Below are 15,685 nucleotides of genomic sequence, written 5' to 3'. Positions count from 1 at the left end.
GTGTAGCAGTGATGTGGTAGTAGTGTAGCAGTGCTGTGGTAGTAGTGTAGTAGTGTAGCAGTGTTGTGGTAGTAGTGTATCGTTGCTGTGGTAGTAGTGTAGCGGTGTTGTGGTAGTAGTGTAGCAGTGTTGTGGCAGTAGTGTAGTAGTGTAGCGTTGCTGTGGTAGTAGTGTAGCAGTGCTGTGGTAGTAGTGTAGTAGTGTAGCAGTGCTGTGGTAGTAGTGTAGCAGTGTTGTGGTAGTAGTGTAGCGTTGCTGTGGTAGTAGTGTAGCAGTGTTGTGGTAGTAGTGTAGCGGTGTTGTGGTAGTAGTGTAGCGTTGCTGTGGTAGTAGTGTATCGGTGTTGTGGTAGTAGTGTAGCATTGCTGTGGTAGTAGTGTAGACAGTGGGCCCCAAGGCAGGAGGGGGGAGTATAGTTATTTAAAATGTAACTTTTAATAAGGTCAAAAAATTGTCAGACTAATAAAACTCACTACATAGATAAGACATACATACACATAGACAACCAAAAATGGTGCCTGGCTGGTATAAACAATATACCGTTCCGTCCGGGGAGACGTGAACAGTCTTACCAGACCCTTTGTAGATGGTGGTGGAGGTCCTTAGGTACAGGAGGCAGGAAACGTAACAATCAAGCCATGTGGGGATGGTTGTGGTTGTAGAACCGCGTAGATGGAGCAGTAAGAAGTGTCCTGAGTAGCCCTGCCTCGGATGAAGGGGGCTATTATGCTGCTACCTATCTACACGGAGCACTCGCCTTGAGAAAGGCGACCCCGTCCGGTAGCCTGTCCCTATAGTGGACCTCACCCTAAAACTACAGGATAGATGCCAGTGGATAGGATGATGGGAAGTGCTTCCGGGGGTCTTCCGACGTGGCACGTTTCTGTCCGTGACTCTTCAGGGAAAGACTGCAGGAAGACAGTAAGTGGAAGGCCGCAGGTATATGGCCTGTGGCTCAATAACACACTGGGGATGAATGAAGCAAGGTAAAAGCTTGTATTCTGCTATCCTGCCATCCGAGGCAGGGCTACTCAGGACACTCCTTACTGCTCCATCTACGCGGTTCTACAACCACAACCATCCCCACATGGCTTGATTGTTACGTTTCCTGCCTCCTGTACCTAAGGACCTCCACCACCATCTACAAAGGGTCTGGTAAGACTGTTCACGTCTCCCCGGACGGAACGGTATATTGTTTATACCAGCCAGGCACCATTTTTGGTTGTCTATGTGTATGTATGTCTTATCTATGTAGTGAGTTTTATTAGTCTGACAATTTTTTGACCTTATTAAAAGTTACATTTTAAATAACTATACTCCCCCCTCCTGCCTTGGGGCCCACTGTCTGCTTATCTAGTTGGAGTGTTTTTCATAGCCTGAACTGTTTCGGTGCTCTGATCAATTCATTGTGGTAGTAGTGTAGCAGCGCTGTAGCGTCGCGCAGTGTGCGGTTGTGATTGCTGCTGTGTGGTAGTAGTGTAGCGGTGTTGTGGTAGTAGTGTAGCGTTGCTGTGGTAGTAGTGTAGCGGTGTTGTGGTAGTAGTGTAGCAGTGCTGTGGTAGTAGTGTAGTAGTGTAGCGGTGCTGTGGTAGTAGTGTAGCAGTGTTGTGGTCGTAGTGTAGCGTTGCTGTGGTAGTAGTGTAGCAGTGCTGTGGTAGTAGTGTAGTAGTGTTGTGGTCGTAGTGTAGCAGTGTTGTGGTAGTAGTGTAGCAGTGTTGTGGTAGTAGTGTAGCAGTGTTGTGGCAGTAGTGTAGTAGTGTAGCAGCGCTATAGTGTAGCAGTGTTGTGGTAGTAGTGTAGCGGTGTTGTGGTAGTAGTGTAGCGTTGCTGTGGTAGTAGTGTAGCGGTGTTGTGGTAGTAGTGTAGTAGTGTAGCAGTGCTGTAGTGTAGCGGTGTTGTGGTAGTAGTGTAGCAGTGTTGTGGTAGTAGTGTAGTAGTGTAGCAGCGCTGTAGTGTAGCAGTGTTGTGGTAGTAGTGTAGCAGTGTTGTGGTAGTAGTGTAGCAGTGTTGTGGCAGTAGTGTAGTAGTGTAGCAGCGCTATAGTGTAGCAGTGTTGTGGTAGTAGTGTAGCAGTGTTGTGGTAGTAGTGTAGAAGTGTTGTGGTAGTAGTGTAGCGTTGCTGTGGTAGTAGTGTAGTAGTGTTGTGGCAGTAGTGTAGTAGTGTAGCAGCGCTGTAGTGTAGCGGTGTTGTGGTTGTAGTGTAGCGGTGTTGTGGTAGTAGTGTAGCAGTGTTGTGGTAGTAGTGTAGCGTTGCTGTGGTAGTAGTGTAGCAGCGCTGTAGCGTCGCGCAGTGTGCGGTTGTGATTGCTGCTGTGTGGTGCTGTGCTCCCTCCTTCCGCCTCTGGATGCAGCTCAGAGACTGTGCAGCCAATACAGGAATAGACGGATGGGAGGAGGGATCAGGAGACAGAGCGAGAGAGGGACGGGGGAGAGAGACGGCACACACATCCAGAGACCCACTCCCTCCCCTCCTGGAGACACACTGTCATCTCTTGTCACACTGCATCCCTGGCTCCCCCCCTCCCCATCTTCACCCTGGTTTCCTCTGGGGACCTGCAGGACCCCAGCCCTGAATTCGAGCCCCAGGACCCCCCTTATCCGTTCCCTTCCAGGATGATGATTCCTGCATCCCTGGTATTCTTAGTCTCTCCCTGGCTCCTCCTGGCTGGAGGTGTCTGTGCTCCCCCCCAGCACATTTGACACACTCTCCCCATCTCCCCCTACATTGCTGCTGGGTGTCTGATCCGTGTTCCCCTCCTCCTCTTCCTCCTCTTCTTCATCATCATCATCAGCACCTCTTCCAAAAAGGATGCTCTGGCTATAAGGACCTACCCGAGCCCTCGCAGGATCACCCCCTTCCTTGCTGCAACCCCCGGCTGATCCTTCCACAAGGAAGCAGGATGGGGAAGGACCAGGAGCTGCTCCAGGCTGTGAAAGCCGAGGACCTGAGCACGGTTCAGAAGCTGCTGCAGAGACCCAAAGCGGGCAAAGCCAGTGAGTAGGACCTTCATGCTTTTAATTGGCTCAGTGGTTTAAAGGGATTAAATCAACAAAGAATTAATTAGCTCTTGATACATTGTATCGTCCTGGAATGCACTAAAAATGTGACATGGATGGGGAACGCAGCACGGGAATGGGAGGGTATCAGAAATCCAGGGGGTGTCTGCAGAGCATCCCTTCTTTCCGGGATGCAAAGGCTCAAACCCTTGTGCAAAAAGTGGCGACGGATGTAACATACGTATGCATGCCATGTAACACGTGTCATTTGCAGCAATTGTGAGCTGTCCGTGTCCAGCTTGGTCGCAGAATCCAAGAAGGTCATGGCTTGACATCCATCACGATGGAAGGGGGTGCAGTGCTTGAAGGGTTAATGCCATCACATCGCTCAGCTGGTACCTCCTGAGACGGAGAAAGGGGGTGAAAGGACCCTCATCTGCATCGGTGGTGGGTGATGGGCGTTCTACAGATGCTAGATGATTGCTGCAAGATGCAGGGGTGGGAGGGGACCGGCTGTAATACAGGCACGTTGGGGTAAAAAAAAAATTTTTTTTAATCAAAAGTCATAGTTTTGGGGGTCTCTTCCTGGTAGGGAGATGGCACCACACCTCAGTTTGGACCAGGACAAGAGCTGGGTATGGGCTACATACCCATTTGGGTGGCTGGAATTAACCCCTCGGTCTACCCTTCCTGAGGCGACCAGCTGGGCACTGGTATGGTGATGGGTCATCTCAATGTCTTTGGGCACCGTGTGAGCAATCTCCGTTTTCCCCGGAGTGAGCGCTGAGCAAACCGTACAAGTCAGCTCTGCCATAAAGATGAGGACCGACCGCTGTTACTAGTATCATCTACCGTTGACTCACGTGGGTGCTCAAGAGCTTGCAATCTAACGGGTTATCTGATCGAAATTCATTGCAATAAGAAGCAAATCCGATAGGGATCCGCGGAGTACTGTAAATTTGCTTATTAATGCCGCTAGACCCCACCTTAATTGCAGTGTCATTAGAACCCCTGCTTAAAGGGCCAGCGGCGAACTGAAATTCAGCAGTGGGTGATTTCTGTGTCACAGCTGTGTATGTAAATGTATCTCAGCATTGGAGCTGGGTGACATAGTAGTAATCATGGGGGTCAGGGATTCAGTCAGTCTGTTAGCCTGAAATGGTTGATAAGAGAGAGCAATAGATTTCATTCACTGGCTTGGCAAGTGGGTAAGGTGGGCATGTTGTTTCAGGAAAGACGTTTACCGGATACGCCACCCACTTTCTGATCGGTGGGGGTAGCGGTGGCCAGTTTGTCTCCCATCGGAGGCCATTGCAGTCATAAGCTGAGTGTGCAGCCATAGGAAGAAACCCATAGGAGATACCGTCACTCTAGAGATTGTCAGGGGTGACCACATTAATCCCTCATATTCTAGAAATATAGCATGAGTGTCCCTTTAAGCTTTAGCGTCCCTTTAAATCTCGCCTGACTGAGCAGGGTATAACGCCTATCAGTGTAGAAGCGTGAAAAATGATGTCTATTACAGGATATGGAGAATGCATAAGAAGTGAGAGCGTATCCGCCACCAGCACGATATGCTTCCCGTATAACGGGGGGCTGCCTGGCATTGAGCTCTCATTCATGTCACTTACCTATAGCGAAGGGTTTAATGTGTAAAAGTGTACCTACCTTAAAGGCAGCAATAGCTAGGGGGCACGGGAAAGGGGTACGTGGCCCCCTTATCTATGTACGCCTTTATCTTCTATATGGATGTTGGCTGCACTCATGATTATAGGACCAATCGCATTGCTTTGGTTTTTTTTACCCAGTCCGGTGGTACAGAATTGCGGGGTTTACACGCTGTAAAAATTGATGGCAAATTGACAGGATATCATTGGTGGAAGTTGGGAAGAAGGGTCTGCCATGTTTGAGGACAAAAAGATAAATGGGCTTCTGGAGCTGTAGTCATTTCAAGGGTCTGGAGAGGGTCCCAATGGTTTCCAACCCCTCCACCCCCTTCCCATTCTCGGATGAAATATGGATGCCAAACTGCTGTAGAACTTATTTAGTTGCCAAGATGTCCGCCGACATGTGTAGCATCAGTGACTGTGGGGTGGGTGTCATTTCCAACATTAATGTGTAGGACAAACTGAAATTTCCAATAAGGAACAATAAAGGAGAAATCTTCCAGATGTATAAAAATTTAGATTAGATGGGGTTCCCCTTTAAATTCCTCCCCATATGGGACTCCATCAAGGAGTAGATGTTACCGATGTCTGTTATTTTATTACATGTGACTTGTCTGTCCACTATAGGGTTAAATTCGCCATGGGGGCGTCAGTGCGGTGCATCTTATCTAGTAAGTCATAAGACTTCTTATTAAACTGGCGGAAACATCTTGGGTGTGTCGGCCGTCTGCCGAGGAGGTGATCAGCGATGCATTGTGCAATGTTAAAGTGCACCTGCATTTTAAAAAGGAGCCACTAGGGGGGGCTGTAGGCAGCTTCCACACTTCCTGCATTGTGAGGAGAGTCCTGCCTGACTCCACCTCTCCTCCAATCAGAATCTGCGTGGGCGGAGTTAGTTCACCTTGCAGATGATGACTGGTGCACTAGTCAGACATTGGGGAGGGGCCGTCTCTTGAAAATGTGTAGTAGCCAATCAGATCACTGCTAAAAATGGCAGCCGGGACTGTGATTGGTCCCTGTAGTGTTTCATTCTGAACCCTGAGACTTGTGGTCTGGTCATGGGGGGAAGTCCAGATAACAACTCTGCTACCTGTCAGCGGACATTTCAGTTGGCTACGGATGTTTTGTTTTATTCAGGAGCTTTGGAAAGCTGGGTGACAGTTCCTGTGCATGCCGTATTGATGGAGATATTGGTAGTCACCCAGCTTTTCCCAGGAACCAGAAACTTCTTGCTGCGAATCAAGATTTTACAACATTTCACAGCAAAAATTCACAGATAATGTTGAGGAGTAGGTTTTTAAATCCCGATCCAGGATCCCGTTTCCCCTCTCCAGTCACGTCTAAAGCTAAATTCAGAGCACCCTTGAATTCCACAGCATTGTGGGAGCTCAGGTTACACATCAGTTGTGAGGCCTGAGAGGTCACATGTCTGACAGAGGGGTGGAGCTAAGCTGCTGTCTGTTTCCAGGGGCGACCAGCTGGATTATTGAAAGACACCTTGCATATGGATGGAGAAAAAAAAATTACTCAAGATAGGTATGAAAACAATAAAGCAAAGTGTAGATTTAGGCCTCATGCACACGACCGTGGTGTGTTTTGCGGTCCACAAATCGCGTATCCGCAAAACACGGATTGGCGTCCGCGCGCGTTCCGCAATGTGCGGAACGGCACGGACAGCCTTTAATATAAATGCCTATTCTTGTCCGCAAAGCACGGACACGAATAGGACATGTTATATTGTTTTTTAGCGGGTCCGCGGAACGGAGCGACGGATGCGGAGAGCACACGGAGTGCTGTCCGCATCTTTCGCGGCCCCATTGAAGTGAAACGGACCAAAACAACGGCCGCGTGCATGAGGCCTTATAGTGTGAAAGACCTGTAATTCTTAGTTTCGCCAGTGGGGGCACTGCAGGTACACTAAACACTTACCCACAGATCACAGCTGATCGCTGGAGGTCCGCGCAGTTCGTTGTTAGATTATCATTAAGGGACAAAGCAAAGGGTCTAGAGATCGGGCATCGGGTGATCACCATGTTATAGCATATCCTCCTGATACCATACGATTATATGATGGACTACCCCTTTAAGTTCGGATCTCCATAGCTGCTCAGCCCCAATCATGATTGCCTCCTATTAGACCAGTGCCTCGATATAGCAATTGTGGCTGATTTTCGGACTAAACGACCACGCCTGGAAGCAGTGCCACACTACCTGACCTCAGCGGCGGTGCTGGGCAATGTGCGGCGGGCACAGCTGGTCGGGAAATTGAGATTTAAGTAGGATAGATAAATTCACCTTATCCTCTTACATGAGTATTTAGACTCCTGATCTCTGACACTTGTGGTGTTGTGCGCCGTCTATCGCGCCGCTGCTCAGAAACAGCTGCTTTCTCTCCAAATATGGAAACACTTAGGAGACGTATTCCTGAAACCGTTCATTAAGTGCTGCTTATCGTGAAATAAATGTGACGTGCAGCGCGGGAGGAGGCCATCAGAGGATCCCGGCATCTGCAATGGCGGCTTCTTATGTGCTCTGATTTTAAATGCAAAGTGGTTGCTGAGGACCGTGCATCAATCAATCAATCAATAGGTCATCAATATCAGAATGGTGGGAGTCTGACAGCCGGCAAATCCGCGGATCAGCTGCCCGGCGCAACACAGCGGGCGGAGCCAGAAACAAGGAAGCTCCCTCCGCCGCGCAGTGGCAGTGCACGGTACTGCAACTCAGCTCCAGCTGCATTCGCTGTTTTGTTTCCTGATGAAAATGGGGGCGACAGGTGTCAGATCTTGGTGACCTATCCTGAGAATAGTTCCAGAAAAGACATGCGACGTCAGCATATCTTTCAATGGTTTCTTTTATTAAGTAGGTCCAAAACTGTACAAAAAGTGCAGTAGTTTGCAATGAAGATTATCCAATCAGTACTGTGTCAGACTGTGTAGCAACACCCCCCCCCCCCCCCCCCCAAGCTGGTAACATCCATCTGGACCTTCATTGTGAACTGCTAGCAATGCATTCATAACTTCTAGCAGGAATAATAGAGGAATGGCATATCATAGAGCCATAAGACTAGATGCTCCAGAACTGTTATCACATGGAGAATGCAAGTGGTTACTAAAACAGACCTGTCAGGAGAGGGGACGGCTCCTCTTTAAATGATTGCATTTGTAAAGGTAAGCCATGTTGTCAGTTCGTGAGGCTGGGACTTGTAGTCAGCTGCAAAAGGCAGGGGTTCTGATAGCAAAGCATTACGGGATTGCTACTTGTGCAGTACCCTGTGAAAGGGGCATCCAGCTTGCATCACAAGTGTGGGAATTTGGGAGGGGGTGAGGGCTGCAGATGATATTGTGTTCTGATATTTACGAAGTAACTAAATGTGAATATATCCAAGTGGAGTTGGGTACAGAAAGTATTGCTGATACCATACCAAAATGCATGCTAAATACGCTTTTAAAGTGCAGGTCCACACTGTCATTCTGTTCTAAGTAATTTCTTAATATATCTTTATCACAGTCATAATAACTCCAGAGTCAAATGATAAGATTCTGTCTGCCTGCAGCCACCACTAGAGGGAGCTCAGGAGCTTGCTGCATACAATCAATAATACAAAGGAATGCAGTAAGCTCCTGAGCTCCCCCTAGTGGTGGCTGCAGGCAGACCTTTATCATTTCACTCTATATTTATTATTCATTTTTGGATATGTTTTAAGAAATGGATCTGTGCAAAATTTTGACCTAAGTAGATGGGAAAAAAAGGCAAAGCTTTGTTATCAGATAGACATGGAGTGTCAGCAGTCTTCCAGTATCTTTCTCCGATGGAAATACACTGTAAGGCCTCATTCAGACCTATTAATTTCAATGGGGCTGCAAAAGATGCGGACAGCACACAGGTCCGCATCCGTAGTTCCGTTCCGCGGCCCCACAAAAAAGATAGAGCATGTCCTATTCTTGTCCAAGAACTAGCATTTTCTAGGGTAGCAGGGGCCGGTATCCGTGTTTTGCGGATCTGCCCAGGTCTCTATAAGAATCTGGTTTGTACTGTAAAAATCGCGGCCGTCTTTCACGCCATTGATTTCTGAAGCATCACGTTCAGCTCTCTTTTGGCGGAAATTGCTACAATTTAGCTTAAAACGGGAAAATGACCGTTGTATCGACGAGTCATTTTCAGTATTGATAATGTACTTTGCTGTTTATCTGATTATAGAAGCACAACATGGTAAAACTTGCTTAAAGGGGAAGTCTAGTGGAAATACCCTTCCGACAGGTCACCGATGGCTAGACCCCAGTCTGCAATCTGGCGCCGTGACTGATTTCTTGGGTTCTGAACGACCCCAACCCCCTTTGGCACTGCTCAGAGATTTCTCTCGCTGCCATTGATTTGAATGTTGTGTGACACAGCAATCTCCGAGCAGTACCAAAGGGGTCTGATCTCCGCCTTGAAGTCAGTGGCGGCCCCCAATTCTATCGTTTGTGGTCTCTCACCGTGAAATTGTACGCTCTTGGTTGGATGATCTCCAGCTGCGTCAATTAAAGTTCAGTTCACATATATTGTATTGATCAGCTACATTGTGAACGATCACAGATAGGCGAGCGGATACCGACGCCTGGGAGGCGTCACCATGGATGGACGGTAGATAATGAGACTGGGGAGAACCAGTATGCTGGGGGGTGGGGTCGGAGGGTCATAGGAATTCTAGAAATGTTATACTGGCAGCGCTCTTAGTTTATACTGTCTGTTATCTACCGTATATATCATAATGTCGCAACGAAGATAGCACAACTGGACGTGAACCGCCTAATATTGGGCAGCTCCACCTTGTGCTGCTAAAAGGGCTCTGTCCTGTGGGATCTGGTGCAAGAGATCCTGTAAGTTTCTCGGTGCGGCCTCCATGGATCCCACAGATGACGATCAGAAGGAGATCGTTGGAATTTGGAGATAAGGATTCGCCTTAACAGTTTTTTCAGTGTGGCTCATGCACATGACCGCTGTTGGCCGGTGCCCGTATTGGGACCCACAAACAGCCGATCTGCCATATAAGGACACCGGCCGTTTGTGCACCACATCACGGATGCGGATCCATTCACTTGAAACGGAGGCACAGAAGACGGTCCGGAACGGTTTTCAGTCCGTGCCTCCGCACCGCAAAAAAAAATAGAACTTCTTCTATTTTTTTGCGGTGCGGACAGATCACGGACACATTCAAGTTTAATGGGTCTGCACCAGCCATATGGACGGTTCCCGTGCATTTCGGACCGCAATTTGCATCCCCAATGCACGGAACGGGCGACACACGTTCGTTTGCATAAGCCCTCATCCTGATGAAACTGCCAGTAGGGGGCACCATTGCCACGAAGGGGAGTGGGTACTTATCTGTAGAATGTTTAGGTAGATGGTGTCAAATCCACATGATGCCCACTGCCTCCGCCAGAATTACTTATTTACTTATATAGTGCATCCTGGTGCCATCTCTTCCCCAGGTAAGTGACCCACACCCAACCGGCCGTCCACACGACGTAATGTGATTCATCAGATAGCGCCGCCTTCTTCCATTGCTCCATGGCCCATTCCTGTCTTTGTAATGGGACCCTCTTACTCAGGGGCATAGCTAAAGGCTCATATGCCCTGGTGCAAGAGTTCAGCTTGGGCCCCCCTTCCCTCAGTTCTTTGTGGCCAGGGGCAGGGAGGCACATAGCCTTCGTGCTGGCCGAGGCAACGATGGAAATGGCCCCCCCGCCCCATGCCAAATTCTTGACCTAACCCCTTCCCTCCAGCCAGAGGTGTAACTTGACCAGCATGCACTTTCTATAATACTGGTGTCTTCTTATGTGGCACAAGGGTCTTTGGGCCCCCTCAGGCTCCTGGACCTGATAGCGACTGCTACCCCTATAGCTACGCTCCTGCCCTTACTTCTAGTGATGCACCTCGGTCTCCTGCATTGATATTGAGAATCTATGAGAAACGCATTTAGCAAGTCATTAAAAAAAGCAGACGCGTCAGCGCGGGCGGCGGAAGTCATCATTCACTGCTGGTCCGGGAGCGGCTCTGTGCTTACAGAGGCGCAGGCCGCACATTTAGTATACAAGGATACATGATGTGTCTGCTTGTGTACGCAGCCCCTGCTGCCGCAAGTATGCCGCGAGTACTGTGCAACGTCACATGACGCGGTACGGTCTGTGCTACAATTTAAACAATAGAAAAGTTAGACCTATACAGTACCCTCTCCTAGAGTCTACATGGGCCACATTTGGTTGCCATTCCCCACGATTCATGATGGCTCCACTCCTCGTAGAAGTTCACACCTCCAAAGGCGAAGGAGAAGTAACCAACCTTGTGGACATTGAAAGGGTTTTCCGAGATTTTAATACTGATGACCTATCCTCTGGATAGGTCATCAGTATCTGATCAGTGGGGATCCAACACCCAGGCCCACCGCCAATCAACTGTTTGAAAAGGCACCGGCGCTCCTGTGAGCACCGCCACCTTCTCTGTGCTCATCAAGGACAGCGCCTTACATTGTATAGTGGCCGTGCTTAATATTGCAGTGAGCGCTCCGTACAGTATTAGAATGTATTGGCTCCGATGAGCCAAAGTTATTACTTTGCGAAGTCTCGCGAGACTTCGCATAATAACTTCAGAAATTGATTTATACAGTAAAAAAAACATTTCCCGAACTCAGGTTCGGTTCCAAGTGGTCATCAGTATAAAAATCTCAGAGAACCCTTTTAGTCCTAACATCACATTCCTTGTACTGATCTCAAATGACAGAATTAGCCTGATGTCTGCAAGAGCAGCATTTATAATTCTGCTGTGTACCGAGCTTAAAGGGGTTGTCCGGACAAGATATTTGACAAAAAGGCTCAGAATGGAGTAAAATAATAATTCAGTACTCACCTTACCGCTCTTGTTCCAATGTTTCACGGATCCCCACTGGTCTTTACTTCCTGGTCCCTCCCAACACTGAGGAAATGACCACTCAGCCAATCACAGATCACAGAGGTGACCTCCCTCAGCCAGTGATTGGCTGAGCAGACATTTCCTTTGTGGTGAGAAAGAAGGCAGTAAACTGGAAAGCATTGGAATGGGAGTGGTGGGGGATCGGTGACGTATTGACTTATTTTACACCATTAAGTCACTAATCATGGTATCACCTAGTGATTGGCTGTGCGGGTGCTTCCTAGCATTTCCGAGGAATGACCAGGATGTGAAGAGCAGACTAGTGATGGAATGGCACTGGTGGATGTGAGTAATACTTAGTTGTTGTTTTATAGGACACCTATCAGCAGGATCAAACCTATTAAACCAGGCATGCTGCCTGTTAGGATTGATCCTGCTGATCAAAATGATACCTGAATGGCAAAAATCTGTTATTGTGTTCCTGAGAAAATCCTTATGAAACTTAGATATTTAGATCACCGAGGAACGGAGAAGGGGAGTGGCAAATTCCGGAAATCGCTGCACTGGACTACCTCCCTAATTTGCATATGGAATTAAACTCTGTTTTCTCTGGAATGGTGCAACGGATTTTCGCCATTCAGGTATCATTTTATTCAACAGAATCAACCCTAACAGGCAGTATGTCTGGTTTAATTCGATCCTGCAGACAGGTGCTCTTTAAAGCTTTTTTTACTCTTTTCTTTAACAAAATGATGGTGGTTCCAAGCCCCAAGTGTCAGGCGACCTGGTGGTGGCGGCACACATTAGGGTTTCCTAACCATGCTTGCACTGGAGTGCCATAATAGAGCTCTGTGCAGTTTTTTCTCCTTGATCTATACTGTATTTCGCTTGCAGGAGTTATTTACATGCCAACTTCACAATGGTGACGAGTCGACTCATCTGGGCTTCCCAAATTAATAGGGTAAATAAATACCTACCCCCGTCACCCCGTGAAGTGTGCGCCGATGTACATGCTGGGTCAATAAAGCTTGTTTATTGAGAGTTTGCAGGAAGGTGATGGCAGGACTGAGGCTCTTTGCGGTCAATTGTGTAGGTGGACTTGTTACTAAGGTGCAATTTGTCTCCATCTTTACTCGTTCACGTAGTTATTTAGAAATTCCATCTCAGCAAAAAGCCGACCTAACGTTTCCTACATGATAATTACGGAGATTATTTGCTGCTGTTTCCCTTTGTCAGGGTTTCAAGGTAAGTCGGGTATTTCATCATCCGCAATGCAGGAATCCCGTCTGAACTGCGAGACCGATATTCTCATCCTGTAATTGCAGAAAAAATAACTTTTATGCCGCTAAATGTAGTGATAGCAGCTTTACGGAAATGCTCCCTCACAGGCTCGAACTCTGCGGTGACGTTACGTGATGTAGCTATCCTCCAGGTAGACGTCATATCATTAATTTGGGGGGCATTATTTATAATCTTCATCACTAGCCAGAGTAGAGAGCAGCTACAAAGAGCATCTCATGCTCTGGAGGACCTGGTACGTCCATAGCTTATTCATTTCAATGGGCACTCTGCAATGCTGCTCTTGCCCTGAGGTGGCACTGCAGGGAAACTGAATTGCAAATTACAGCTGATTGCTGGGGGTCTCAGCAGCAGAGCACTTATGACCAGCTTATTTTTGGGATGCTTCTGTTATGGAAGCAGATGTAGATCCACTTTACCTACTAAACTGATTTGGCTTGGGACAATTACTAAGGGCGTCATCCCGGCAGCCCCCTGGTCTTCACCCTTTCACCATTATGCAAGGATCTGGACTCTGCTGCAGAGGAAGCACCAGGTTTCTACCTCCTGGAGGGGTCTCCGTACAAAGGGCGGCTAATCCATGAGTGTCAAGAGACACTGGAGCAAAGCATCGGGGTAGGGGTCGGAGGGCAGGCCAACCTGTAGTCCGGCACAGGCCAAGGTCAGGGCAGGCAGAGTTAGTGCAATCAAAAGTCAGTCTGAGCATCAGGGCAGGCAGATCAGACTTGGTATGAGGTACAGGAAGAGGTCAGGTCAGGCAGCAAAGGGTCAAATCCAGAGACAAGCAGAGGTCAGTACACAGACAGGCAAAACAAGACGATGGCGCACCTAAGCAGGACACTGGACAACTAAAACCTGTTGCTTTGGCACCCTCCCACATGGGGAGGTACCTTAAATATCCTAAGGTGACCAGCTGGGGAAGACAGAGGTGTAGGGGCACTAGCCTTTTAAGGCTACATGAACACAACATTGAAAAAAAGTATTTTAAAAACGGACACACCATCAGATTTTCATGGCCATTTTTCAACCATTTGTACATCCATTTTCTGTCCGTCTGACTATTTAACATCTATTTTTAACGGCCATTTAAAACGGATACATTTTATTGGATTTTTAAGTTAAAACCCCAACCCCAAGTTGTGCTCCAGTATAGATATTGCCCTCAGTTGTGGCCCTATACATATATATTGGCCCCATTTGTGCCCCCCTTCCCCCATACATATTTTATGGCCTTATTTCCAATGGACCACTTGCCCTGCAGGCATCAGGACCTGAGGTTCCCGGCATGGTCACAACACTGGGAGCACAGGTCCTGCTGCCTCCACTGCAGAGTGCATGATCCATGTCATGTAAGTGGATGAGGAATTTTATTATTATTTTTTAACCCTTAAAAGCCCCTTTTTTCTGAGTGTACTAGTTTTTATTGGCCATTAGGCGGGTAACTCCTGTCTAAATGGCTTTTAAAAATAGGCCTCTTGATTTCAGTGGCGTCCATCTGGCAGTGCAAACAAAAATTGGACGTCCTATTTTTTTTGACGGCCACTATTCACTAGCCATTTGATTTGCCCCATTGACTTACAAAATCGGCTGTCACACAGGCATTCTTCACGTTCGTATGAATGCAGTCTAGACCCGTGCATGTCCCCTACAGGTGAGCAAGCGAGCAGCAGGCCTCAGCCTACGTGTAATGAACAGAGCTGTAATTGCTCCAGTGGCCGGCTGGGAGAAAACAGGAGGACACATGTGGGCAACAGGCGCAGACCTCCAGCATAACACCTAACTAAAAGCGATTGTTCAATGTGCAGTGACCAGGTCTCTAGGGCGAGGGTGGCCGCATGGTGCTAGTAGTTGTGGTGCTCACAGTTCTGATACTCCCTGGGCTGGCGTGCAGTGATAGGAAGGATGCACCTGTTTCTCCTGCCTGATGACGGTTGAGGGGCAAGGCAGGGTCGTGAGGAGAACACTTTGCAGTGTAGCGGTGCAGGAAGCAATGATAAGGCAGTTGTGCAGCAGAACATTACTGAAGGATTCAAATCAAACAGATCAGGACAGTTCTTAACATGCAATGGACCCCCAGTTCATACGCCAAATGCTCTTTTCACGGCTGTTACAGGTGTCCCGGCTGCACAGGCCAAAAAGGTGTCTCTTCAAGGTGTTCTTCCTTACTCTGCACTTCACTAGCTAACTTGTACACATAACTATCCAGGCATGGGATGTACACTTTAGGCAGTACGATGCAACCAGCAGGGTGGTTCTCCGGAACAGCAGGCAAAAACTCTGCTCGTTTTTTGAACAGGATGCTATACTTACAACCCCATAATCCACCTTGGGTTGTGTATATTTCTCTCAGTGGGTCAAACTGTTAGTAAGTATGCTCAGGCACGGAGGCAGTTCCTGAACACATATGCCATAGAATAATTTGCAGACAAGTTATCTCTACTGTACTTTCTCTACACCTCTCTATTACATCTGGCCTGCTTCTGAATTTTTCTTCTCTGGCCTTGTCCTGGATGGATCCGGGTCCAGGCTGGCTCAAGAGTTGTCAACATGTTCTCCTCTCACTACTGAGTCTAAGCTCAGACTGTCTGAACGAACTCTCTAATTAGACTGACTTGAACTTATGCCTCGTGCACATGACCGTATTTTGTATCCATGGTCGAAATATCATAAATATCATAAATCCATGTTTTACACAGAACTATATTCTTTTGCACTCTGCAATGTACCATGACTCTGGAGTGGGACACTGCAAAAGCAGAGTACCCCTTTAAAAGGGTTGTCCCACCATAGCGCCTTATTCCTCACATATTTTCATACATAATACAAGATGT

At 47.9% G+C, this 15,685-nt stretch overlaps 1 protein-coding gene across 2 annotated transcripts in view; it reads left to right on the top strand.

Moving 5' to 3' along the window:
* Positions 1-2,437: 2,437 nt before the first annotated feature.
* Positions 2,438-15,685, top strand: part of CASKIN1 (CASK interacting protein 1) — a 132,301-nt gene continuing 119,053 nt past the window's right edge. For both annotated transcript variants that reach the window (XM_040440690.1, XM_040440689.1), the window contains exon 1: positions 2,438-2,994. In XM_040440690.1, coding sequence (XP_040296624.1) covers positions 2,901-2,994 — 94 coding nt within the window. In that variant the 5' untranslated portion in view covers positions 2,438-2,900. The remainder of the gene's footprint in view (positions 2,995-15,685) is intronic.

Source organism: Bufo bufo, chromosome 7 (genome assembly GCF_905171765.1).
Source record: "Bufo bufo chromosome 7, aBufBuf1.1, whole genome shotgun sequence".
Taxonomy (NCBI): domain Eukaryota; kingdom Metazoa; phylum Chordata; class Amphibia; order Anura; family Bufonidae; genus Bufo; species Bufo bufo.
This window is presented reverse-complemented; position numbering and strand designations above follow the sequence as displayed.